The sequence below is a fragment of the Pan paniscus genome, chromosome 2 (assembly GCF_029289425.2).
Source record: "Pan paniscus chromosome 2, NHGRI_mPanPan1-v2.0_pri, whole genome shotgun sequence".
Classification (NCBI taxonomy): Eukaryota; Metazoa; Chordata; class Mammalia; order Primates; family Hominidae; genus Pan; species Pan paniscus.
The window spans coordinates 111,585,511-111,610,770 of NC_085926.1; the positions used below are offsets into that span (position 1 = coordinate 111,585,511).

At 41.7% G+C, this 25,260-nt stretch overlaps 1 protein-coding gene across 6 annotated transcripts in view; it reads left to right on the forward strand.

The window, feature by feature from the left end:
• The window catches only part of SIDT1 (SID1 transmembrane family member 1), a 96,624-nt gene that overhangs the window by 57,473 nt on the left and 13,891 nt on the right, over positions 1–25,260 (forward strand). For 4 of the 6 annotated variants that reach the window (XM_034957108.3, XM_034957106.3, XM_003825109.7 and 1 more), the window contains 11 exons: positions 2,555–2,598; positions 11,148–11,219; positions 12,565–12,710; positions 13,520–13,593; positions 14,471–14,537; positions 16,614–16,687; positions 17,667–17,790; positions 17,992–18,109; positions 20,582–20,718; positions 21,658–21,766; positions 24,634–24,648. In XM_034957108.3, coding sequence (XP_034812999.2) covers positions 2,555–2,598; positions 11,148–11,219; positions 12,565–12,710; positions 13,520–13,593; positions 14,471–14,537; positions 16,614–16,687; positions 17,667–17,790; positions 17,992–18,109; positions 20,582–20,718; positions 21,658–21,766; positions 24,634–24,648 — 980 coding nt within the window. Of the gene's footprint in view, positions 1–2,554; positions 2,599–11,147; positions 11,220–12,564; positions 12,711–13,519; positions 13,594–13,691; positions 14,353–14,470; positions 14,538–16,613; positions 16,688–17,666; positions 17,791–17,991; positions 18,110–20,581; positions 20,719–21,657; positions 21,767–24,633; positions 24,649–25,260 lie in introns of those variants that run through there. The other 2 variants (XM_055110284.2, XM_034957110.3) reach the window with 2 other exon arrangements.

The window sequence follows — 25,260 nt, forward strand, 5'->3', positions numbered from 1 at the left end:
TTGTTAATAATGACTTTATTGAGATACAATTCATAGACCATAAAATTCGCCCCTTTAAAGTATACAATTCTGTGATTTTTAGGATATTCACTGTTGCATAACCATCACTACGATCTAATTCAGAATATTTTCATCATTCCATAAAGAAACTCCGAGTTTAACAAGATTGCATGAGATCAATATGCAAAAAATCATTTGTATTTCTCTACACTAGCAATGAGCAATCCAAAAATAAAATTAAGAAAACAATTCCATTTACAAAAGCACAAAAAATAATAAAATATTTTGGAGTAAATTTAACAAATTAAATGTAAGACTTGTACATCGAAAACTGCAAAACATCATTGAAATAAATTAAAGGAGACTTAAATGAAAAGACATCCCATGTGCATGGATTGGAAGATTTAATATTGTTAAGATAATGCAGTAAATAGAATAATGGTCCCCAAAAGAATTCTATGTCTAATCTCCAGAACCTGTGAATATGTTACCTTACCTGGCAAAAGGAACTGGTAGATGTGATAAAGTTATGAAGATTATCTTGGGTTATCTACATGGACCTAATGTAATCACAAGAATCCTTACGAAGGAGACAAAAAGGTCAAAGGCAGAAGAAGGAAATGCGACAAAGAAAGCAGAGGTTGGAATGATATACTTTGCAGATGGAGGAAGGGGCTGTGAGTCAGGAAATACAGGCTGCCTCTAGAAGCTTCAAAGACAAGAAAATGAATACTCCCCTGCAGCCTCCAGAAGTACAGCCCTGCTGACACCTTTATTTTAGCCATATAAGGCACATTTTGGTATTCTGACTCCCAGAACTGTAAGATAATAAACTTGTATTGTTTTAAACACCCAGTCTGTGAGTTTGTTACAGCAGCAGTAGGAAACTAATATACATGACAATAGTTCCCAAATTAATCTACAAATTCAACACAATCCCTTGCAAAGTCCCAGCTGGCTTTTTTACAGAAATTGACAAACTGATCCTAAAATTCATATGAAAATGAAAGGGAGAAGCCAAAACAATCCTGAAAAAAAAAAGAAGAACGTTAAAGGATTTGCACTTTCTGATATCAATCTTATTACAAAGTTGCACTCATCAAGACTCTGGTACTGACATAAAGAAAGACATATGGGAGGCTGAGGCAGGAGAATGGGGTGAACCCGGGAGGCGGAGCTTGCAGTGAGCCAAGATCACACCACTGCACTCCAGCCTGGGCGACAGAGCGAGACTCTGGGGATGAAAGACTCTTCTTGCTGTGCGGCCACTGTGGAAAACAGTTTGGAAAAAAAGTTAAACATGGAGTTATCTCATGCTCAACAATTCCACTCCTAGCTATATACCCAAGATAATTGAAAACATATGTCCACACAAAAATGTGTACACAAATGTTCATAACAGTATTACTCATGATAGCCAAAATGTGAAAACAACCAAAATATCCATTAAGTGCAAGCATGTCAATGAAATGTGGTCTATCCGTACAATGGAATATTATTCAGCCATAAAAAGACTGAAGTACTGACGCATACTACAGCATAGATGAACCTTGAAAACGTTACACTAAGTGAAAGAAACTAGACACAAAAGTTCGCATGTAATATAATTCATTTTTAATGAAATGTCTAAAATAGGCAAACTTATAGAGTCAGAAAGTAGATTAGTGTTTTCCAGGGGATGGGGAGTGGGGAATGGGGAGTGACTGGTCATGGGTTTGAGATTTCTTCTGGGGATGATGAAAATATTCTAGAATTCGATAGTGGTGGGAGCTGTACAACTTTGTGAATGTATTTGATTGGTGTGAAAGTAATTGCGGTTTTGTCATTATTTTTGAAGGCAAAAACCACAATTATTTTTGCACCAATCTAATATTAAAACTCACTAAATTATGCACTTTAAAGGGTGAATTTTATGGTATGTGAATTACATCTGAAAACTGATGAATGAATAAATGATGTATATGCCTGAGAATGAAATTGCTGGGATATATGGTAACTCTTTAACTTTTTGAGAAACTGACAAACTTTTCCAAAGTGACTGCACCATTTTACATTCCCACCAGCAATGTATGAGTTCCAATTTCTCCATATCCAAAGACATGTGTTTGTTTGTTGTTGTTGTTTGTTTTGTTTTTCTTTTTCTTTTTCTTTTTCTTTTTTTTGAGATGGAGTCTCGCTCTGCCGCCCAATGCAGTGGCATGATCTCAGCTCACTGCAACCTCCACCTCCTGGGTTCAAGCAATTCTCCTGCCTCAGCCTCCGAAGTAGCTGGGACTACAGACACCTGCCATCACGCCCAGCTAATTTTTGTATTTTTATTAGAGACAGGGTTTCACCATATTGGCCAGGCTGGTCTTGAACTCCTGACCTTGTGATCCGCCTGCCTTGGCCTCCCAAAGTGCTGGGATTACAGGCGTGTGCCACCACACCTGGCCCCAAAGACATGTTTTGAAGAGATCCTAGTAGACAAATCCGCAACAAAATCTATAAGGAACAAATGTAAAATGCTGAGGTTTTCACTGTCTTAGGAGCATGTGTATGTGCTTGTTTGCAGGTTTCAGAGAAAATCCATTGATGGAAGCTTTGGGTCCAATGATGGTAAGAGCAATGCTTGGTTTCAATTCAAAATGGTGTCGCATAGTGTGGCAACATCCCATTTCATGCTTCTTTTACCTGTCTGCCTTTTGCAATTTACAAACCCTCCCTTGATTCCTATCCCGCAGAGTAGTCTAGCCTGCAGTTGGAAAGCAAAGCTAGTGAAAACCAATTCTATAGTTCAAGAGGTCCCAAGCCCTAGGCCGTGGACTGGTACTGATCCATGGCCTGTTAGGAGCTGGGCTGCACAGCAGGAGGTGAGTGGCAGGTGAGCAAGTATTACCACCTGAACTCCACCTCCGCTCAGATCAGTGGCAGCATTAGATTCTCATAGGACCGCAAACCCTATTGTGAACTGTGCATGCGAGGGATCTGGGTTGCGTGCTCCTTACGAGAATCTAATGCCATAACCCATCCCCACCCCCGTCTGTGGAAAAATTGTCTTTCATGAAACCAGTCCCTAAATATTGGTGCCAAAAATGTTGGAGACTGCTGCTGTAGTTGATAATTATTGAGACGTGGAGCTCACACTAAAAACCTTTACTAGGAGTGTCCCTTGTAATCACAGACCATTGGTCAGCCATTCATCTTTTTTAAAAGTTTCACCTTTTCTAGGACATAATTGTTCATACCTGTCCTATCCCAAAGCTGATTTGTGAACAACAGTAAGAATGTATTGTGCCAACTCTGATACATGGTTTACTTTTTCCCAAACTAAGATGGAGGCTTTCTTAAGTGTCTAGAAAACTGAAATACTTGACCCTAGCAAGTATAATAAAGAGTATAATAACTTGGGGGAATCCAGAGTAATTGACTATCCAGCAATTGTACTATGCCTTTTCCTCCACTCTGAGAGTTTGAACAAAAGAATTCAATGACCTGATCTTTTTAACAAAATTAAAAATTTAAATGTCCTCATTTTTGAAAAACCTAAACTCAGTGCTCATAAGTTATTTGGCATAGAGCAAGAATTTGGTTAAAGAGGAATATGAAGTGGAACTTGGTTTTTAAGTCATACATAGCAGATGTTTAGGTGTGTGTTTTCCACACTTAAATGAGGCCACAGAATCTTAGAAAGACTTTAACTCACCCCCTACCCCACTCCAGCAGGATCATTGCTCCCTTTGCTGGAGAGTTTGCTTTTTTTTTTTTTTTTAATGTTTGTCTTCCTTAATGTCAGCATGCCTGTTTTTCCAGCCACCCAAGCACTTTGTTTTATAAACATTCAGCTGTCAATATAAAAGACTGTAAAAGAACACCTGCTCTCATGGCTTTAAAGTGCTAAATGCTCCTCTCCCTTTTAGTCGTCAGATGTTTAAATGAATTTGTCTGCTCTCTGGATGTCATCTTTTTTCCTACAGGAAAAAAGTTTTGTGCCTCCAAGTTTTGTGATTAGTTTAGGCCTAGTTGAACTTAGGCCTACATCCAATCGATTGAATCCCATTGGGTAGCCTCTGAAAGGATAGTCTGTTAGTTTTTATAGCATGAGTGAAGACTTTTTATTATAATAATATTTATTGAAGGAATTCTGCATTCAGAAGGGTCTGTTGAACATTGAAGCATAAGTGGACAAAGCTGGGACTTGAGCCAGATCATTGTCCAGGTTCAGGGAGGCTCTGAAAATTAGCTAAGAGCTGGAGGTACCCTTCTGATGGTAAGCAGAAACAAATGAGTGACCAAAAAGAGTAAAGATGCATCATTGAGATTCATGTGGCTGTAGGTAACCACAGCAACAAGAAAAAAAAAAATCTCAAACATGCTTAATCAAGAAAGAGACTCCTAGCTCTGGAAGTAGAGCCAAAAGATGTACTTCAGGATTGATGAGTCCAGTGGCTCTGGTCCATTTCCCTGCCATTCCCTTGGCTTCAATTTACTCCCAGGGCTGGCAGTGAGATGGGTCAAGGCTCACACCTTCACCTGGCAGCACCAGAGGGAAGGACCTTTTCAGAAGCCCTCAGCAACTTCTTGTGTTTCATTGGCCTAGAGTGAATCATACACTTATTGTTAAACCAGTCACTGCAAAGAACAGATTTACCTACACATCAGACAAACCTACTTTTAGAATTAAGATTAGGTCCTCTTCTCTAAGACCAGAGTTTCTCAAACTCAATATTATTGACATTATAGGCCAGGTAATTCTTTGTTGTTGGGGGCTATTCTGTATCTTATAGGATGTTTAATGGCATCCTTCACTTCCATGGACTAGATTCTAGGAGTTGCCCCTCCTTGGGACAACTAAAAATGCCTCCAGGCTTGGTGCAGTTGCTCATGCCTGTAATCCCAGCATTTGGGGAGGCCGAGGTGGGAGGATTGTTTGGGCCTAGGAGTTCGAGACCAGCCTAGGCAACATAGTAAGACTTCGTCTCTATAAAAACAAAAAATAAACAAAATTAGGTGGGCGTGGTGGTGTGCACCTGTGCTCCAGCTACTTCGGAGGCTGCTGTGGGAGGATCGCTTGAGCCCAGGATGTTGGGGCTGCAGTGAGCTGAGATCGCACCACTGCACTCCAACTTAGGTGACAGAGCAAGACCGTGTCTCAAAAAAAAAAAAAAAAAGCCTCGAGACATTGCCAAATGTCTTTTTAGGGGCAAAACTCTTTCCCCACATCCCCCTGTTTGAGAACCATGGACCTAAACACATGAGGACACCTAAATAACACACCAGCTTAGGTAAGAAGTAGGGAATAGGAATATTCACCACAAAAGTCTTGAAATAGGAAGAAAATAAGGAACCTTTGTAAGGTAGAGAGGCCACAGGGAATGATGGCATCACCCCCAATGTCATGACCACTGGTGAGTCAAGACCTAGATGCTTAAACCAAGAGCAGAAGACAAGCACTGCCCAAGGGAAGAACCAGTGACTTTTTTAGGCATCTCAAACAGAGCATAGAGAAATCAACCAGGAGCAAGAGACAGAGGCAAGTAAGGACCATATCTGGAAGCTAGCGACAGACATTCAGGGAAGAAACAAGGATACAGAAATGTCTTTCTCTCCCAAGGCCAGGATCAGCATGACCATGGGGCACAGGAAGTTCGATGGAGCTCAGAGTTACAGGAAATGCCTTGGGTGCTTATATCCAGAGAAAATGCTAGAAGCAGCTTCTTAAAGGGGAAGAGGATCCCACTAGACTTAATACGGTCTCTGCCCACATCATTGTGGAGCTAGATATCTGTGGAACTTAGCCTAATGCTTTCACCTTAGACGTGACTGAAGTGGAAGAAATGGAATCAGGTCCCTACAGGTTGCCAAATTGGTGGCAGCTCTGTTGGAGTTAGGAAGGATGCACTCAGAAAATCTGTGGGCTACTCTGCATTTGTTTTTCTTTGATATGCCTGAAGTGATTTAATTAAGCTGTATGTGAAAATCTCCATGTTAGCTCCAACTATAATAAAAAGCAAAAAAAATGTATTTCATACTTCATGGGATGAAGAAGAAGATTAGACCCTGGAGCCTGGGTGAGATGGAAATAGTGTTGGCAAAGAGCTGCTCCAGGGGACTTGAAGGGACTTTTTTACTGTACTATGAATGACTGGACCCTGCATTGTCTAATTATCCTTAATACCAAAGACAGGGCATCTGTGAGAATCTGAGAGGTACTAAGAAAGGCTCTGTGCTCTAAAACCATTTCCTCCACTGGCTTTATCAGAGAGAAACCCCACATTTCACATCATTGTTAAAGAGCCTCTACAGAAATTCAGTTACCAGCTGAGAAAAATGATGAAGCCTCCCCAACAGGCCTCTGGGACCCCTTGTGTTGCCACCAGGAACTGGGGTACAACAGAAGAGGAGGTTACTTTCTCAAGTGCAAGAGCTTGGCAGACCTAATCGGTTGTAGATTTAAGAACCAAATGGCCAACCCAATCCTTCCCTGGATACAGCCATTACTGAACCAGCCTCTTAGCCAAGAGCAAGATCTGGTGGAGATAAGACAAGGAGACTGTTGAATTTGGAGGACTCAAGGAACGCAGGCCATTCAGTGACAAAGGGTCTCAAATTTTAGTCCTAGATCTCTACTCTTCTTTTTCTAGTTTTCTTGTCCAGATTTTTCTTCTAGAGGAATTTTACTTTTACATCCATCTGCAAAGATGATGATGGTTTTCTTCATTTTTTCTTCAACTATTGAAACAAAACGTGACACTAAGTCGGGATAGGTAGGCAATTGGCATAAAAATAAAATTTTGGCCGGGCACGGTGGCTCACACCTGTAATCCCAACACTTTGGGAGGCCGAGGCGGGTGGATTGTCTACAGTCAGCAGATTGAGACCATCCTGGCCAACATTGTGAAACCCTGTCTCTACTAAAATACAAAATATTAGCCGCACATGGTGGCATGTACCTGTAGTCCCAGCTACTCAGGAGGCTGAGGCAGGGGAATCACTTGAACCCGGGAGGCAGAGGTTGCAATGAGCCGAGATCATGCCACTGCACTCCAGCCTGGCGACAGAGCGAGACTCCAACTCAAAAAAAAAAAAACAAAAACAAAATCATGCTAGCTAGTTCCCATCATTTCTGGCTCCCTCTTCAGCTTCCAACCTGCTGAGTCTTCAGAGACATAATGGGACAAGGCAACTATAAATATGAAGTCCCTGAAAGACGCAAACATGCTCAAAATGAAATGAAATTTTTCTCCTCACATAAGGCATTTACCATAAAAAGCAAGCGTGCAAGCATATCCTGTTCTATGTCAGTGAAGTAGACAGATGCAGGGGGCTCAAGCTCAGAGAAACACATATCAAAACAAGTTTCCTCATTAAGATGAGATCATTCACAATCGTATGTGTCTGCTATTTCCAGCCAGAACATCTTGGTCTGTCTTATAAGCTGATATTTTGTGTTGAATTCTGCTTTCTATGTACTATACAGTTAAATATAGATATGGCTTGCCTTCCCAGACCATACTTGACGTTTAGAAGGAAATGCCTTGGTTTTTGCATTCTTAAAAGGCTTTAGACATAAGCAAAATGAAAAGAATACTGTTATCCCATGTTGGCCAATCTCATATTTAATTGGTGCATATAAAAGTCCACAGAATGAAAACATTTTTGCATGCTGGCAATGGTATTGCACATGAAAATCTTGGTGCTCTTATCTGTCACAGAACCCATGATGTTGCAGCTGCCTCAAAATGAACAGAGCCAGCAACAACATCAAAACCAGATCATGCTCAGTGATGAGCCAGAGCAGAAAACAGAAATCAGTGATTCCTTAAAGTCTGAACAGACCTACACAGCTGGCTTTGTCTTTTTAGTGAAGTTGTCACCTAACAAAACACTGATTGTTTTTGTTTGTTCACTTGCTTTGATTTTAGTTTTTGGTTTTTGTTTTCCTTTTGATTACACACACAGACAGAGAACATTGGCTCCCACGAACAATTTCGACCTCCTGCTACAACTGAACTCCAGTATTTTCTTACACAAACTTCAACTTCCCATATCAGAGGACTTCCAGTGACACCAAAATACACTATGTGCACGTAACATCAAAACATCATGTTGTACATCTTAATATATACAATTTAAAAATCTTTTTTTATGAAAACAAGTTTTCACTGAGACCAATTCAAGGAATCACTATCCATCCACTATCTGAGTGACTGGGCAAATTACTTGATCTCTCAGCATCTCCCTTTTATCATCTTTAAAACATATGGTAATATTATATGATAAAATATATGGTAAAATATATGACAATATTCTCAGCATTTTGTGATTTTAGTGTCATTCTTCATTTACTATTTGCACATTTAATAATTTTCAAAATTACATTTCAAATAAGGGACATAGGTTAGTGACTTAAAATAAGGAGCTTAGACCAGGCATGGTGGCTCACACCTGTAATCCCAGCACTTTGGGAGGCCAAGACTGGAGGATTGCTTGAGTCAAGGAGTTGGAGGCCAGCCTGGTCAACCTAGGGAGATTCTGTCTCTACAAATAATTTTTGAAAAATTAGCCAGGTGTGGTGGCATGACCCTGTGGTCACAGCTACTCAAGAGGCTGAGGCAAGAGGATCGCCTGAATCTGGTGGTTGAGGCTACAGTGCGCCATGATTGTGCCACTGCACTCCAGTCTGGGCAACAGAGTGAGACCCAGTCTCAAGAAATAAATACATAAAATAAAATAGGAAGCTTGAAAAGAGAAAAATGTGAAAGATACTGAGGGGAATGTAAAAGACCTACAACATCATCTAGGAATAAGAGCAACCCAGGGGTTCCATGAGACTCCCTGCAATAAACTAAACAGAAAGAAGATGCAGGATGACCCACGCCAATGGGTAATCATTGGCAGGCAGCAGCTGCCAATCTAAAAAGCAAAAGCTGTGCTTTTTTAAAATGTGAGTTTATTACAGTGGAGATGCAAATGAGCCTCAACCTCTTTGTCTCTTTAGAAAGGTATTCTTGAGCACTATGTGAAAGTAACATATTTACTACCAATTGTTCTTGTTTGAAGGAAAATTCCTGTCTTTTCAGTTAAAAAGATAAGTTTTGTCTAACACAACAGAAGGTTATTCAGCCTTTAAGCAGGATTGCTGCCATTTGCAACAATATGCCTTCCATGGATAAACATGGAGGATGTTATGCTAAGTGGAATACACCAGACACAGAAAGCAAAGTACTGCATGGTCTCTCTTATATGTGGAATCTTTTAAAAAGTAAAATACATAGAAATAAGGAGTAGAACAGTGGATATCAGGGACAGGGAGTGGGAGGAAATTAGGAGCTGTAAGTCAAAATGTACAAATCTGCAGGCAGGTAGGATGAATAAGTCTAGTATGCAGTAGGAAGAATATATATAGTCAATAATACTGCATTCTATATTGAAAATTTGTGAAGAGAGTAGATTTTAGGTGCTCTTATAACAACAAAAAAGAGGGAACTATGGAAAGTGATGGATATGTTAATTTGCTTAGCTATAGCAATCATTTCACTATGTGCACGTAATATCAAAACATCATGTTGTACATCTTAATAAATACAGTTAAAAATCATTTTTTAGGCCAAGCATGGTGGCTCATGCCTGTAATCCCAGCACTTTGGGAGGCCAAGGCAAGCAGATCACTTGAGGTGGGGAGTTCAAGACCAGCCTGGCCAACATGGTGAAACCCTGTCTCTACTAAAAATACAAATATTAGCCAGGTGTGGTGATGTGCACCTGTAGTCCCAGCTATTCAGGAGGCCGAAGCAGGAGAATCGCTTGAACCCAGGAGGTGGAGGTTGCAGTGAGCCGAGATCGTACTACTGCATTCCAGCCTGGGTGACAAAGTGAGACCCTGTCCCAAGAAATAATAATAATTTTTCATAAAAAGAAAATAAGTTTTCACCGAGACCAATACAATGAAACACTATCCATCCACTCTCAGAGTGACCAGGCAAATTACATGATCTCTCAGCATCTCCCTTTTATCATCTTTAAAATGGTGATAATAATATTATCAACCTCCTAGGGTTGTTGAAAATTTAAAAGAGTAAATTCCTGGAAAGAATTTAAAGGACTGTCCTACACAGTAAGTCTGCAATAAACATCAGTCAGTAGTAATAGAGGTAGTACTGGTAGCAGCAGCAGTAGCAGCTGCAGCAGCAAAGCTCTGTGCTGTAACTATGGCCAAATCTGTTCTAAGTCAAAAAGAGTCAGGCAAATTGCACACAACATCTTCACATGGCACTGTTACTGTGCTCGAAAGATTTGATCTCTCATACTTAACAATCTCAAGGTAAACTGTTTCTTTGACTTGAAGTTGGATGAAAAGCATAGATGGTATTGATGACATGTTACATGCTTATGGGTCAGCCCAAGAAAGGCCAGGGAACACCTAATTTCCCTAAATAAGAAGAAATTTATGAGGGGATCTCCAAGCCTAGTAACAGTGCCAGGGAGCGTGCATTCTGAGGGCCAAAGTCTGCATTTTGAAGACCAAGATCTGTGTGCTAAGGGCCCTGGGAACAGCTTAGGCTGCCAAAAATGCTGCATTAGCCAGAAGCCTTGCTGTCCAGCTGAGCCAGCTCTTGGCTACACCACCAAAGAAGAAAAGAAATTGGATCTCCAAGGCCATTGCATTAGTCCTTATAATTAAAGTTTAAGTCCAAAACCTGGCTAAAGGTTTTGAGTTTACACTTTAATTATTTTTCTTTATGGGGGAAATTAATGGACACATAAAAAATTTAAAACATGCTAAAAACCTACAATGTTGGCTTACAAAACTGAATATTTTTATTGTGCACCAATGGAAATGATAGCTGTGTTTCAGTAGAACTTATACATAAATACTGAAATTTGAATTTCGTATCATTTTTGCCTGTCATGAAACATTATTCTTCTTTGGATTTTTTCCCCAGTCATTTAAAGGTTTGAAAACTAATCTTAGTTAAACAGCCATACAGAAACAGGTGGCAGGCTAGATTTGGCAGATGGGTCATAGTTTTGGTGACTCCTGTATTAGTGTAAAAAGAAAATCAAACCTAAACTAATGTGCCCTGATGATTCAAGCTACTTAGAATAGTGTTGTTTTGTTTTAGCAACTGGACATAAAGTGTTTGCCTCTTCACTTTTTTCAACAGGCTCTGGAAATATGGTGGCATCTCATCCCATTGCTGCCAGCACACCCGAAGGGAGCAATTATGGGACAATAGGTATGTCCTACCAAGTCTGTTCATGAAAGTGTTTCCTAATTCTGCAGAGAATATGATAGAAAGGCATTCCAGCCACTAATAACTGGGAATGTCGGCAAAGCAGCTATCCTATGAGATTGTCTTTTATTTGTAAGATGAGTTGCTTGGAGATTTGGAAGCTTCCTCCCAGCTCTAACTTTCTCCAGTTCTGTTGTTCTGTTTCTTGGATCTGCTAGCCCCACTTGGGCAGAATTCCTTCAATGGTTGTCATCTAATACTAAGGCCCCCTAGGGACTTTTTCATATCCAGCCTGGGTTTAGGGCATGAAAGATGTGTCCCAGGGAGCCTGACATCAATTGACCAGTTGTTTCATTCTCAGGTTTCAGTGGAGTAAGGGGCGATCAGAAGACTGAGGCAGTGCTGCAGGTGAACATGGCTGTAGCCTACCAATCCTTCATTTTGGCTGACTTCATAATTGAACCTGCTCACTGCCACCCAGTCGTTCACATGGCAAACCCCAGTGTTCCTTAAGTGGGCTGAAAAGAATGGAATCCTAGACCTGTCTTGTTAGAGTAGAAGCTCATTGAGCTGCCTGCCCTTCCATATTGCTTGTGGGCCTATGAATGGTGCTGTTTAAAATGTCAGTGTAGAGGGACCGGGAATCCTGTATTCCTGCCCTATCATTCTGTAACTTTGAGAAGCATGTGGGCTCAGTGCAGACTACTTATTTTTAGTTCTGTAAGAACAGGATTTTCAAGAAACCATCTGAACAGAAGAAATAAAGCGGAAGGTAAGCTCAGCTCATGTGCCCATCAAGCTGCATAAATCTCCATCTGCTCTGGGAAACATTCATGGGAACAGAAGGATTCTTCTTCCTGAGAATGTTGTTTTCATTATATAATCATAGATACAGCATGTGGGTGATTTCTGTGTACAAATACTTTACCCATGAGAAATGTATAGCTGTTAGATATGTGTGGGCTCACACATATATGCAATAGATGCTATACATAGCGATGTGCATGTGTATTTGTATATATTTATGTTCATATTTTAACATATGAAACATGAAATAGAAGTACAATATTATTTTTGTATCCAAATAGTTAACAGAGCAGTTGCCCTTAGATTCTAATATGTGTTCAGTCCTGAAGATAGCCAAGTTAAATATAAAAATAGGAGAAGAGGAAAAATAAAAGTCCATTGAGAAGGAATAGAGAGAAAGAACAGGTCTTGTGAATGAGGAGTTCATTTGGATCAACACAGTATTTCCTAGAATGAGTCTGCACTGTGCTTTTTGCAGAGACGAATGGGCTCCGTAGGCTCTCCACGGCTTTTGATGGCAGATGAGTTGTCTCTGTTTCAGATGAGTCAAGCTCCAGTCCTGGAAGGCAGATGTCCTCCCCCGATGGTGGGCCACCGGGCCAGTCAGACACAGACAGCTCCGTGGAGGAGAGCGACTTCGACACCATGCCAGACATTGAGAGTGATAAAAACATCATCCGGACCAAGGTACCCACCCTGCCTCGCCGTACTCTTTGAGAGGGCAGAAAGTTTGGCAGTAGAATAAACTTCAGCAATACCTCAGTTTCCTTTATTTTGTTTCCTTCAGGGAAAGCCAAATTTCCCAGAAGACTTAAATCAAATGTACCTACAGACTAAAAGCAATACTCTGTTAATTCGCACTTTTTTTTCTCGCGGAAGAAAGTGAGCACATTAAAGAGCACAGGGCATTAAAACACTCTTAAGGTCTGAAGTGAATGACTGTAGGCAATAAAGAAGGAAGGGATCCAACCAGATTAAAGAAAAGATTCATTTGAGGGGTGTACTGGGGAAAGCTCCCCGGTTCTGTGCATATCATCTTTCAAAAGGAAAGCTGATTTGTTTCTGGCTTGTGATTATTATTTTCTGTCATATCCAGCAAAAGATATGAAGGGGAAACGTACAGTTTCAGCCCTATGTAGTTCAAGAACCACACAGTGGACAGCTCTGAAAGCTGGGAAATCAATTCTTGACATGTAAGAAGCACTCAAGACTCCCAATAAGTTGCCCACATCAGCCAATCCTTAATATTCCAAGGAAAATACTAGGGTTTTTATTAAGGTATCATGGGAAAAACAACATTAAAAGAAAAGTCTTAAATAATTTTAATCAAGTAAATTTGATTTACTTAATCAAATTTAGTAAATTTGAATAATTGTATCGCTTGAATAATTTTAACAATTTTAATTTAAATTGAGACATTTGTTATGTTTGCCTTTGTATCTCATGCATAAAGAGCTGAGTACAGTTTTGCATTCTCTTTTTATTTGGCATTCCAGATGTTCCTTTACCTGTCAGATTTGTCCAGGAAGGACCGGAGAATTGTCAGCAAAAAATATAAAATTTATTTTTGGTAAGTAGATGACCAGTAGGACCATGGTTCCCTTAAATAAACATAGTTTTCTTAGTCAGAGCCACAACCACTTAGGCACAAGGTTTTAGTGTTTAATGAGGCACAGGCATAGGGAATGATGTTACCAGCCAACTATCAGTAGACCTGCAATGGCCACACACATGGACACAGCCTCCCTCCCAGCCAAGAGGCTGAGCTGCCTTGCAAGAAATCTTCTCTCCCCTCAGAAACCCCCAAGCTGAGTATTCTACTCTTGTGACAGCTCCTCCCCTTATTTTCTCCTGGAGGATGCCCTTTTACTTGCATGCAGATCTTAGAAGGAAATAAGGGACAGTGGGGCCACATGAAATTTCATAGTGGGACCATCAGTTTGGAAACCACACCCCTTTCACGTGATCCGTCACTCATTACTTACACTCTGATGTTTAATCTAACAGCAGCCTAAAGAGATAGGCCCTCATAAATGATTTGGTTAAACCAGAAGCAGGTACTACTTACACTGTTTTACAAATGGTTGTAAGAAAAGAAAGAAAAAAGAAACCCTAATATTTGTTGGGTACCAATCATTAACCTTTTTAAAAAATACATTTCAGTTAGTATTTTCAGTTTTTGCCTCTGCACCCTAACTAAAAGTATCCAAGGGAAGCTTTTCTTTACTTCTTTAATTCCCCTTTAGACAAGATACTGTGTACCAAATGCCCCAATGCAAGAGAGGGGAGAGGACGACTGGAGAAACAGGAACCACATAATCAGCTTCTGGTTACTTTTGCAAGTTAATTATGGACTTATGGGGTGGAAGCATTCTTTTAAAAATATTAACCAAAGACTCCACTGTTCATTTGAAAATAACCATTTCTGGTTCTTTCTGCCTGCATAGGAATATCATCACCATCGCTGTGTTTTATGCGCTGCCCGTAATCCAGCTGGTCATTACCTATCAGACAGTAAGTGCTGCCCCAGCCCCAGCCCCAGAGTCCCAGCTTTCTTTCTGCAGGGAGAGTCTCCACTGTGACTGACAGAGAGAGGTACAACTTAGGATCCATTCAGGAATTTCCCATTGGGGTTCCAATTGGAATTCACTATTGCTTCCTCTTTCTTTTTTTCTTTTTTTTTTTTTTAGACGGAGTCTCGCTCTGTCACCCTGGCTGGAGTGCAATGGCACGATGTCGGCTCACTGCAACCTCTGCCTCCTGGATTAAAGCAATTCTCCTGCCTCAGCCTCCCGAGTAGCTGGGATTATAGGCATGTGCCACCATGCCCAGCTAATTTTTTGTGTATTTTTAGTAGAGGTGGGGTTTCACCATGTTGACCAGGCTGGTCTCAAACTCCTAACCTCAGGTGATCCGCCTGCTTCAGCCTCCCAAAGTACTGGGATTACAGGCATGAGCCACCACACCCAGCCCATTGCTTCATCTTTAACTGACCTTTCAATCTAGTTCCCAATTGTTTTATCACAAAGGGAGCTGCAATCTCTTGTATTATTTTGTCTACCAGTCTGAAAGTATTACCCTGTGCTTATTCAGTCATGATATCTATCCACTGCATCTGTTACTTAACACTCTGAGCTTTCTGATCATTATGGGATAATGAGTAGAGTAAATAAAGTTCCAGACTAAAACAAAGGAACCTGATAGCTAATCTAGCCTGTGCCTTCCCATTGAAGGTAAATTTTTTTTGTAAAATTAAAAACAGCTTTGTGGCTGGGCACGGTGGCTCACATCTGTAATCCCAGAACTTTGGGAGGCCTAGGCAGGTGGATTGCCTGAGCTCAGGAGTTTGAGACCAGCCTGGGCAACATGGCGAAACCCTGACTCTACCAAAAATACAAAAAAATTAGCTGAGTGGTGGCACACACCTGTGGTGCCAGCTACTCGGGAGGCTGAAGTGGGAGGATTGCTTGAGCCTGTGGAGGTGTAGATTGCAGTAAGCTGACACTGCGCCACTGCACTCCAGCCTGAGTGACAGAGTGAGACCGTGTCTCAAGAACAAAAAAAGGAAAAAAAAAGAAAAAAAAAAAAAGCTTCATGAAACTAACAAAATATTACAGTAAAAAGAAAATGTAAAATAAAAACAAGCATTTTTTAAGCAAAAATAATATGAAAGTAGTTTGAGAATCCTCATTCCTCCATAGAATCCTAGGCCAAGGTCACTTATATGGCCTTCTATAGAATTTATTACACAGTAGAAAGCCCATTTACAATAGCAAAAAGCTGAAGTTGCTTCTAATGCAGTGGCCCTCAGACTTTGCTCTGCATTAAGGTCACCTGGGAAGCTTTTACAAATCCCAGTGTCCAGGCTGTACCCCGTCCCAATTAGATCAGAGTCCTTGAGGGTGGGGCCAGGCATCTGTAGTGTTTAAACCCCCAGTGATTCCAACATACAGCCAAGTTTGTGTGTTAATGATCTAATAATATTTAGTCAATTGCATAATTATTATGCAGTGAGAAAAAGGACTTCATGAGGTTTGAGCACCACTGTTTATAATCTAAATCTTCTCTGCATACTTTGGGGGACTGTCAGAAGATACACCTGGACTGTGGTTTGGGAAAGTTCTTGACAGAGATGGTGATAAATAGGGAAAGCTGAACACATATCTCCTCGTGTCTACCTGCCTCATGTTTACCATTTCTACCCAGAGGATGGGACAGCTCTATATCCCCTCTGCAGTAACCTAGAAAATAAGACATAGTGTGACAGTCCTGAAAGGCCCCAATGTTAGCATTCTTTCGTAGTCCTTTTATCATAACAAAAGAAACGCAATTGGATGAATTCCACCTTGGGGCTGCATAAGGGGGTACACAGAATATTCCCATTCAAAGCAAGATGGTAACTTTTTTGTAAAAAAAGTGCCTGTGCTGTGTAAGGTGGCAGATAATGGCCCATCTGTGCAGAGGAGCACTGGTTACATTGTAAACTAGTGACAGTGCATCTCCGTGAGCCCTGTCTGCTCTTTGTGTTCCTGCTGGGGCTCAGAGGACGGAGGAAAACCACATTTCCTCTTCTCACTCTTGATTTTACAGGTGGTAAATGTCACTGGCAACCAGGACATCTGTTACTACAACTTCCTCTGTGCTCACCCCTTGGGCGTCCTGAGGTAAACCCAGTCCTCTGGTTGCCCATGAGGCATTTAGAGATGCCTTTCTGTCTAATGTTGTGATTTCGGTTTTTAAAAATACTAAAAACAACTGTGGAAAACGACCCTATTCAAGGGTAAAAAGGAACTAAACCAAGAAGTTGAGACCAGGTATGCTCCTCTCGTTCCTGTATGTGGTTCTCAGGAAACATTCCGTAGCATACTGCCTGCTGAGATGAGGGCAGTGACATTTTTTAAAATGTCAGATCTCTAGCTGTGGTGGCATTTGTTCACAGGCATGAGCTGGCAACCTATTGTCTCATTCGATCCATTAAACAACCTCGTGAGATAGACATTACTATGATCCCTATTTTTAGATGAAGGCAGGTGAGGATTTGCTGAAGGTCCCTCAGCTGCTAAGTAGTGCAGAACGCAAACCCAGCCCTGTGGCCTCCCAGGCCATGCTCTAGCCACCAGAACTTGGTGACGTGGAAGAAGCATTGCCTGGGAGTTGGGAGTCTAGCTTCTTGCTCCAGAGCTGAACCAGCGTTCGTTTCCTCAAATAAAGCTGCTGGAGATGATTGGCTGACACTTACCTGAAATTCACAATTAGAGAGCTGAACATTGACACACACGGGTCCATCTGTGAGAACTCACTCTCACGGCGTAGCTGAAACACTTGCCTGTCTTTGAAGCAGCTGTCTTTCCCAGGATTCATACTATACAAATGCCACTGGGATAAGAGAGGATGGGAGGGTGTTAGGAAGCCAAGCAGGCACCCTTGAGAGGAAACAGACACGTTGTCACAGGCTAAGTAAGCATCATAAAATGAAGGAGTTAGGTTAAAGAGGATTTCTAATACTTTTCTGATCTTGAAACCTTATGGAAAGGTTAATGGAAAACATGCATGCTGAATTCATTCATTCCTTCATGCATCATGTATTCTCTGGGTCCCTTTGATGGTCTTGACTCTCTCATGGTCTCTCACTCATCCCTGTAGTGCCTTCAACAACATTCTCAGCAATCTGGGCCACGTGCTTCTGGGCTTCCTCTTCCTGCTGATAGTCTTGCGCCGCGACATCCTCCATCGGAGAGCCCTGGAAGCCAAGGACATCTTTGCTGTGGTGAGGAAAGAGTGGGTAGGAGCTAGGAAGGGTTATGGATCCAAACAGGATCTGCAAAGGGGTGGGACATCTGGCTTAATGGTGTGATGATTTATTATGTGTAATAAACTACATGAGGCCAGAAGCATGTGCTTCCAGATTAGTGACTTGGTGGATATGGCACTATTTAGTATCTATTGACCACCCTTTCTCCTTTTTCAGGAATACGGGATTCCCAAACACTTTGGTCTCTTCTACGCTATGGGCATTGCATTGATGATGGAAGGGGTGCTCAGTGCTTGCTACCATGTCTGCCCTAATTATTCCAACTTCCAATTCGGTAATTAGAACTTATATCTACTATACAGATTTGAATCGTCAGTCTTATCCTGGAACCCTCCCCAAAAATGCCAAAGTCATGCTTGCAAAGATCAAATGGCATTTTATGTGAGCTGAAGAGATCAGAGAGGACCTCCACACAGAGCATGACCTAATTGAGCAGTTAGACTGCTTTGGGATGAAAGTTATGGAGAACCCAATTTATGCTGGATTGAATAATAAGGACATCCAGATGTAGAAAGGGCTTGTGGTTGATTTATCTGGTGACTCTGCCTTCATTTCTCTGTGATCCCTTTGATTGTACCCAGCCTGTATGTTGGTTTTATCATCAGGCTATCTTCCCTGCTGGTGGCAAAAGTAACTATAGCAGCCCCTGGCTTCGTAGTTCCACCCAACAATTCCAGAGGAGGCGGCAAGCTGGGTTCCAGAAGCCTTCAATTAAGAGCAAGGAAGTTGTTTTTTGAGAAAGCCACAGATAATATCCTTTCACATCTCAGTAGCTTATACAGTCATGAGCCCATTCTTTTTTTTTTTTTTTTTTTTTTGACAGAGTCTGGCTCTGTCGCCCAGGCTGGAGTGCAGTGGCATGATCTGAGCTCACTGCAATCTCTGCCTCAGGGGTTCAAGTGATCCTCATCCCTCAGCCTCCCCAGTAGCTGGGACTACTGGTGCGCACCACCACGCCCAGCTAATTTTTGTATTTTTTTTGGTAGAGACGGGGTTTCACCATGTTGGCCGGGCTGGTCTCGAACTCCTAACCTCAGGTGATCCTCCTGCCTCTGCCTCCCAAAGTGCTGGGATTACAGGCGTGAGCCACCACACCCGGCCCCATGAGCCCATTTTTGAATCATTCTCTAAGCGCTGGTTAGCTCAGACCCAGGTTGCTTCACCAATCAGCAAAAAAGGTGGGACTATCTTTAGACCAATCAGCCCTGTCCCTGGAGCCAAAGGTGGGATTAGCTTTCCTGAAGCAAAGGGGCTGAGACAGTGTGCATTTCTGAATTGAAAGCGGGTAGACATTGAGTTAATATTGAGATGCTATTAAGAAGGAAGAAAGGAAAAGCTGATGCTGTCTAGCAAGTAACGATGTCCTCCACGCTCAAGGGTGAGGATTTTTTAAATGGTCGTTTAATGTTTGTGCTCTGGCTTCTGGTGTTAACTCTGAGCACCACAGAACTCTGTCGCATTTAATTTTTTTAATTAGAAAACATTTTCAATAGAGAAAACTGCAGAGAATGATATCATTCACCACGCAGAATGAACAAATGTCAACATTTTTAAATATTTGCCTAGATCTACTTTTTAAAGAATAAAGCACTGTGATAAAGTTGAGGTCCTGTTTTGACGCACTTTCAAACTTAATCTCCTCCTTCCTCCCCTAAAGGCGATAACCATGATTAATTTTATATTTACCTTCCCGGTTTGTTTTTATAATTTTTCTACATTTGTAGCAAATTAATAGTAGTTTATCATTCTGTGTTCCGCAGCCTTTTTTCATTCAAGAATATGTTTTCAAGATTTATCAATATTATATCAAGGACATGTAGTGCATTCATTTTTAAGGGTTGTCATATTGTATAACAAAAAGTATCACATTTATCAATTCCTCTATTGAACAGCATTTAGATGTTGCCTGTATTTTGCTACTATAGATAACACTGCAGTGATCATCCTTCTATATGTCTCTTTGTATGTATGTGAGAGAGGTTCCTTGGGATACCTAGAAGTAGAATTTTTCAGTTACTTGGTTTGTGCACCTTCTATTTTACCAAAAACTGACAAATTTCTCTCCAGAGCATTAATTCCCATTCCCAATAGCTGTGTGAGACTTCCCATTCCCCAGATCGTCACTAACGTTTATTACTGTCAGACACTTAAAGTTTTTATCAAGTTTTTGAGTAAAATGGCAGCATTGCATTGTTATCTTAATTTGCATGTCCACAATTGTAATGCAGTAAGCTCCATTTTATTTCTAGCTATTTTCCATCACTAGGCTATAAAGCTATAAATGTGTAGTAATCAATGTGATTATATTTTAGGGTGCTGAGAACGACCTCCCACACCTATCTGGGGCTCATCTTATGGTCACACTGCCTACATTATCACCATTAGGAATTCCTTTGTTATCGTTGTTGAACACCAGCATCTAAAACGCAAGTGGGGGTAGTTGTTTGTTTATCATATCAGACACTCTTCTTCTGTGAAAGAGGAGTTATTTATTTATTATATCAGATGTTTTTCTTCTGTGAACTAAAGGGCAGCCTTAGAGAGGTTTAGAAGTGGAGTACGTGCAGTCTGCCTAGAGAATGTGCCAGGAGGCTGACATGTTAGAGGTCTCCACACAGCCTGCTGGTAGAAAATAGTCCATGGATTGAAGTGAGGGGTACTCAGAGTCTGAAGAAAAATCTAGAAAATATCATCTGTCTGTCACCTACTGAATCCTGATCATCTGGCTCCTCTTTTGGGTCCTCAGACACCTCCTTCATGTACATGATCGCTGGCCTGTGCATGCTGAAGCTCTATCAGACCCGCCACCCAGACATCAATGCCAGCGCCTACTCCGCCTACGCCTCCTTTGCTGTGGTCATCATGGTCACCGTCCTTGGAGTGGTGCGTCCCCCACCTTCTTCCACCTGGCTCTCGAAATGTGCCCCCCTAGGTCCAATAAACAAACAACAATCAAGTGAACGGGTTTGGATTAACCAAAATCCTCAGTTCATGACACAATTTCATCTCATGGCACAATTTCATCTCATGACACACTTTCATCATTGGCCCACTCATGGCACACTTTTACTTAGTTATTTAGTTTTTTTGTTTGTTTGCGAGACTCTGTCACCAGGCTGGAGTGCAGTGGCATGATCTCAGCTCACCGCAACCTCCACCTTCCAGGTTCAAGCGATTCTCCTGCCTCAGCCTCCTGAGTAGCTGGGACTACAGGCGCCCACCACCACGCCTGGCTAATTTTTGTAGAGACAGAGTTTCACCAAGTTGGCCAGACTGGTCTCAAACTCCTGACCTCATGATCTGCCCACCTCGGCCTCCCAAAGTGCTGGGATTACAGGCGTGAGCCACCGTGCCCGGCCTAGTTGGTTATTTTAATAATGTATTAGGCACCTGTAAAAAGACCACTGGATAATTTTAATATAAAGCTAGACCCGACTCATGTGAAAGTGGAATAGGGGTATATAAGCTGACTGGAGAGACTGAGGGGAAAAAACAGAAACCACCTTCTAAATATGCATGGGAAACACGTGTTGCCTTTTTGGTTATTTGCAGTTCATTCCCCCCCACTTTAGACCTGTTGCCCCTTCACCATTGCTATTTGGCTGCCTCTCCTATTTCCTTTTTCCATTTTCATTTGGCCCAGCAGCCTTTTTTTTTTTCCTGTCCCCTGGGAGTAAGATCCGCGGGAGTTTCCAGAGGGGGAGAAAAATAGAATGTGCACACAGCTGTTTTTGACTCCTTACACATACAGGAGAGAGGATGATTTTGATGAGTTTTCTAGGGAAAACCCCAGATGAAGGTAACTTCCATCTTTACTCCTAGGTGTTTGGAAAAAATGACGTGTGGTTCTGGGTCATCTTCTCTGCAATCCACGTTCTGGCCTCGCTAGCCCTCAGCACCCAGATATATTATATGGGTCGTTTCAAGATAGGTGAGTCACCTGTTAATTCTATACTAATCACACGAATCAACTTTAATGAAAAAGCAGACATTGCCTTTACTTACGCTGAATGAAAGTGTCACTGGTCACCGTGAACACATGCTCTGAATTCTATGCCATGTTTAATAGCACATATTCGCTCCAAGAGCTTCCTGTCCCTTATAGGATAGTGATAAGCTATTACCCCTAGTTCTATTTTCAGCTGAGAAACTAAGGTTTGCCACACCTCAGAGATGAGGTGTACCTCCAACCCCTGGTTGCAAACACTTTACAGTCTGCCAAACTTTGACTTGTATTAGAGAATGGTATGATCATCATACCACTAGTTCCACCTAGAGGAACATTTTTCAGTTTGCAGCATTCAAAGGGAGCATTTCTCTAACCATGCTAAATGGTTGTCAAGAATGAATTATATATTTTGAGATTCTAGGGCTGGAACTTTTGAGGCCAACTTGCCAATCTTAGAGGCAGGACACCTGCTGAGCTCCCTCCAACTTATCAGAGAGCATTGAATGTTCTACAGAAATCAGCTTGTGATCTGCTGTTGGTCAGTCATCATATATGGAAACAGATTCAAGTGGTTTTAGAGCATTTAAATTTTAAAAAATCATTTTAAGTTCCAGGAAGTCAGACTTAAATATCCTTTTGTCTATTTCAAGGCAAATTATTATATATAAACATAGGCAAACTTCTGATATTAACAAAGCCCAGAGCAAAAGTCCAAATAAAAGCCTGCATAGCTTATGTGTAAGAACATCAAAGTCATAAAGCAGACTAAAAAGCTATTAAATACATGAAAGGAGGGAAGAAGGGAGGGAGGGAAAAATATACCTCCATTGCAACTAAATTAGAAGGCCTAGGTTCAAATTTAAAATTCTTGGTTTCTCAACACTTTTTTCTACCTCTGGTTGTGTCTTAAGGAGTCTCACAAGTGTGTAGGTGGCACCTTTGCCCTACATCCGATGTTCATCCACTTCCCCCACAAATAGCCACCACTTGGCCATTCCCTGCCCCTAGAGGTTTGCCCTAGTGGTACCATCTGCCCTCAGGAGGATACACAAGGGAAGGGGGCTATGCAGGCCTTAGAGCAGGCTTGGAGCCTTCTGGGCAGGTAGACACTTCTGGCGCCCTGGAATTCAGAATTTCTAGAAGGAAAGGAGGAGTCCTTTGGCCCTGCAGACTCCTCACTCATGAGGGAATAAGGCTTCTAAAATATGGGACCCTCTTGTCCAGGTCTAAGAGCAATTCTACATAAACAAATGGCTTTAAGACTAGAAGACCGAATAGAGCAATTGCTCATTTTCAAAGGTTAATTCTTTTGCCATGCTCAGTAGATTTACCTTTGGCATGAACATAGCCAGCATACCTCCAAATCCCCCAGTTACTTGAGCCAGTAGTGTAGAACATTTGGCAGGGCACGCTGGTCATGATCCTCCACCAGACAGAAGGTAAGTGAAGTCATACAAACTAAACTTTCAAAAGGAAAATAATTGGGAGCATTGTTGTTCTGGTTTCTTCCAGAGTTGGAAAAATAAACTTGAGTGCAGATGTATGCAATGGTAGTGACCACTAATACATAGAGGAGCTTTAATATATTTATACCACCTTTGCCTTATGCAATTTTGCAATGCCAAATTATCTTATCTTTTAAAAGAAGTGAAATTTAGCATATCATATTATGACCATGGAATAATTTGTTAGGGTCCCAACAGGAAAAAGATGTCACACACAAAGATAGAGAAGGATTTATTAACAGAAGTGCTATTCACAAGATGTGGATGGGGTAGAGGGGAATGAAAGGGATACCATGGAAACTTGGGGATAGCAGCAGTGAAGCTTTTACATCTATAAGCCCAAAAGGACAGGGAAGACATGGTTCCCAAAATCTAGAAGGAGAGAGTTACAGGGAAAAGTCACTCTGAAAGGAACAGTGACCTTTCATGGACGTTCTGACCAGCCTGCGGTAACCTCACAGGGAGGACGCCGGCAAAATAAGTCCTCTGAGCTCACTCTCCTTCCTTTGTCCCTGCAGTCTCCTGCCGGAATTCCCCATTGTCCAAGGAAAGTCAGGGAATCCACTGATATCATCCACACAGGCCCGCCTCCCCAGTGTGGTGGGTCCCCAGGAGAGAGATTCATGGCAAGTGGGCCTAGTAGGGCAAATGGGAGCTAGCCAGCCTGTAGTTTAACTGAATATTTTCCATTTCCGTACCCATGGAGTCTTCCCCAGGTGGTTACAGATGTACCAGAGTCAAAAGAAAACTTTCTATTTCGTCGTTGACAATGATTGTGTCTAAATTTAGTCCAAAGCCAGGAAGTTGGATTCATGGACAGTGTTCAGCTGACTCCAGCCTTTCTACCCATGTCATAAGTTGCCTTTGCTTTCTAATCACATGTCCTTTCTCTGTGGCCCCTCGGGCTACACAAGCAAATAAATGTGGACACAGGAAAGGCAGCAGCAATGAGGAAAAACATTTCATCATTAGCTCTCATAAACCGCAGAGCTGCTTCCCCAAATCACTACTGTGTCCCCCAGTCCCAGAGCTCTGGAAAAGGACCTCAGGGATTTCTCATGAGAGAGGCTGGATTATAAATTGCAAGCAGTGCACAAAAGTAGACAGAGAGAGAGAAAAGTCTCAATTCACTCTTTGAGGATTTGAAGACTTCTGAATGTTTGAGACAAGCAGAAAGATCCTATGTTCTTTTTGACAAGTAAACATTACTTTTATAATCAGAAAGCAAAATTAAAGTCATCCATCTTGAGAAAAAATAAAATGACCAGTAGTTTACATGTTTGGCTACTTTCTTACACGTCTCTCTTTTTTTTCTCCTTTCTTCTCTGCTTCCTACTGATTCAGATGTGTCTGACACAGGTAATGTTCAGCCACCCTTTCCAGGGGTCTAGATTGTTTTTGTATCAAAGTGATCCACCTGGCTGTCCTGGCAGCCCTGCTCCCTGAACAGCCTCTTTCAGGCCGGGCAGACTCCGTGGGAGTGGGGAGCCAGAGAGAGGCTCAGAGGGGAGGCTGCACTCCACCCTAGCCTGCTCCATGCCTTTTCTGGGATGCCACAGAGACAGGTTTCTCCCTCCTGGTTAAACTGACCACGGGGGTAACCTTGAGGAGGAGAAGGATTCATAACAGAGCTGAGATCCACATTCTGGAAAATGTTTGCTTTGGGCAGACCCAGACTGGCATTCGATATCTGGTGTGGACAGCTCACAGAAACACAGCCCGTCTTTGACCCTGACTGTTCATGTAACATTATAACACACACACTTGCTGCATTTCATATCATCCTTTTCAACTGTGCTTAAAAAAACTTTCCTGTCTTTTTCTCCCCATCTTAACTTACCTTCACTTGATGATTGTTTCAGTTCAGATAGATTTTCTGAACATGCTCAGTAGAGCCTAGGGTCCTTTAGTTCAATTGTTACTAACTTGTAACTGCATTGAGAAATAACAGATCTGAATCTTTACAAGCTA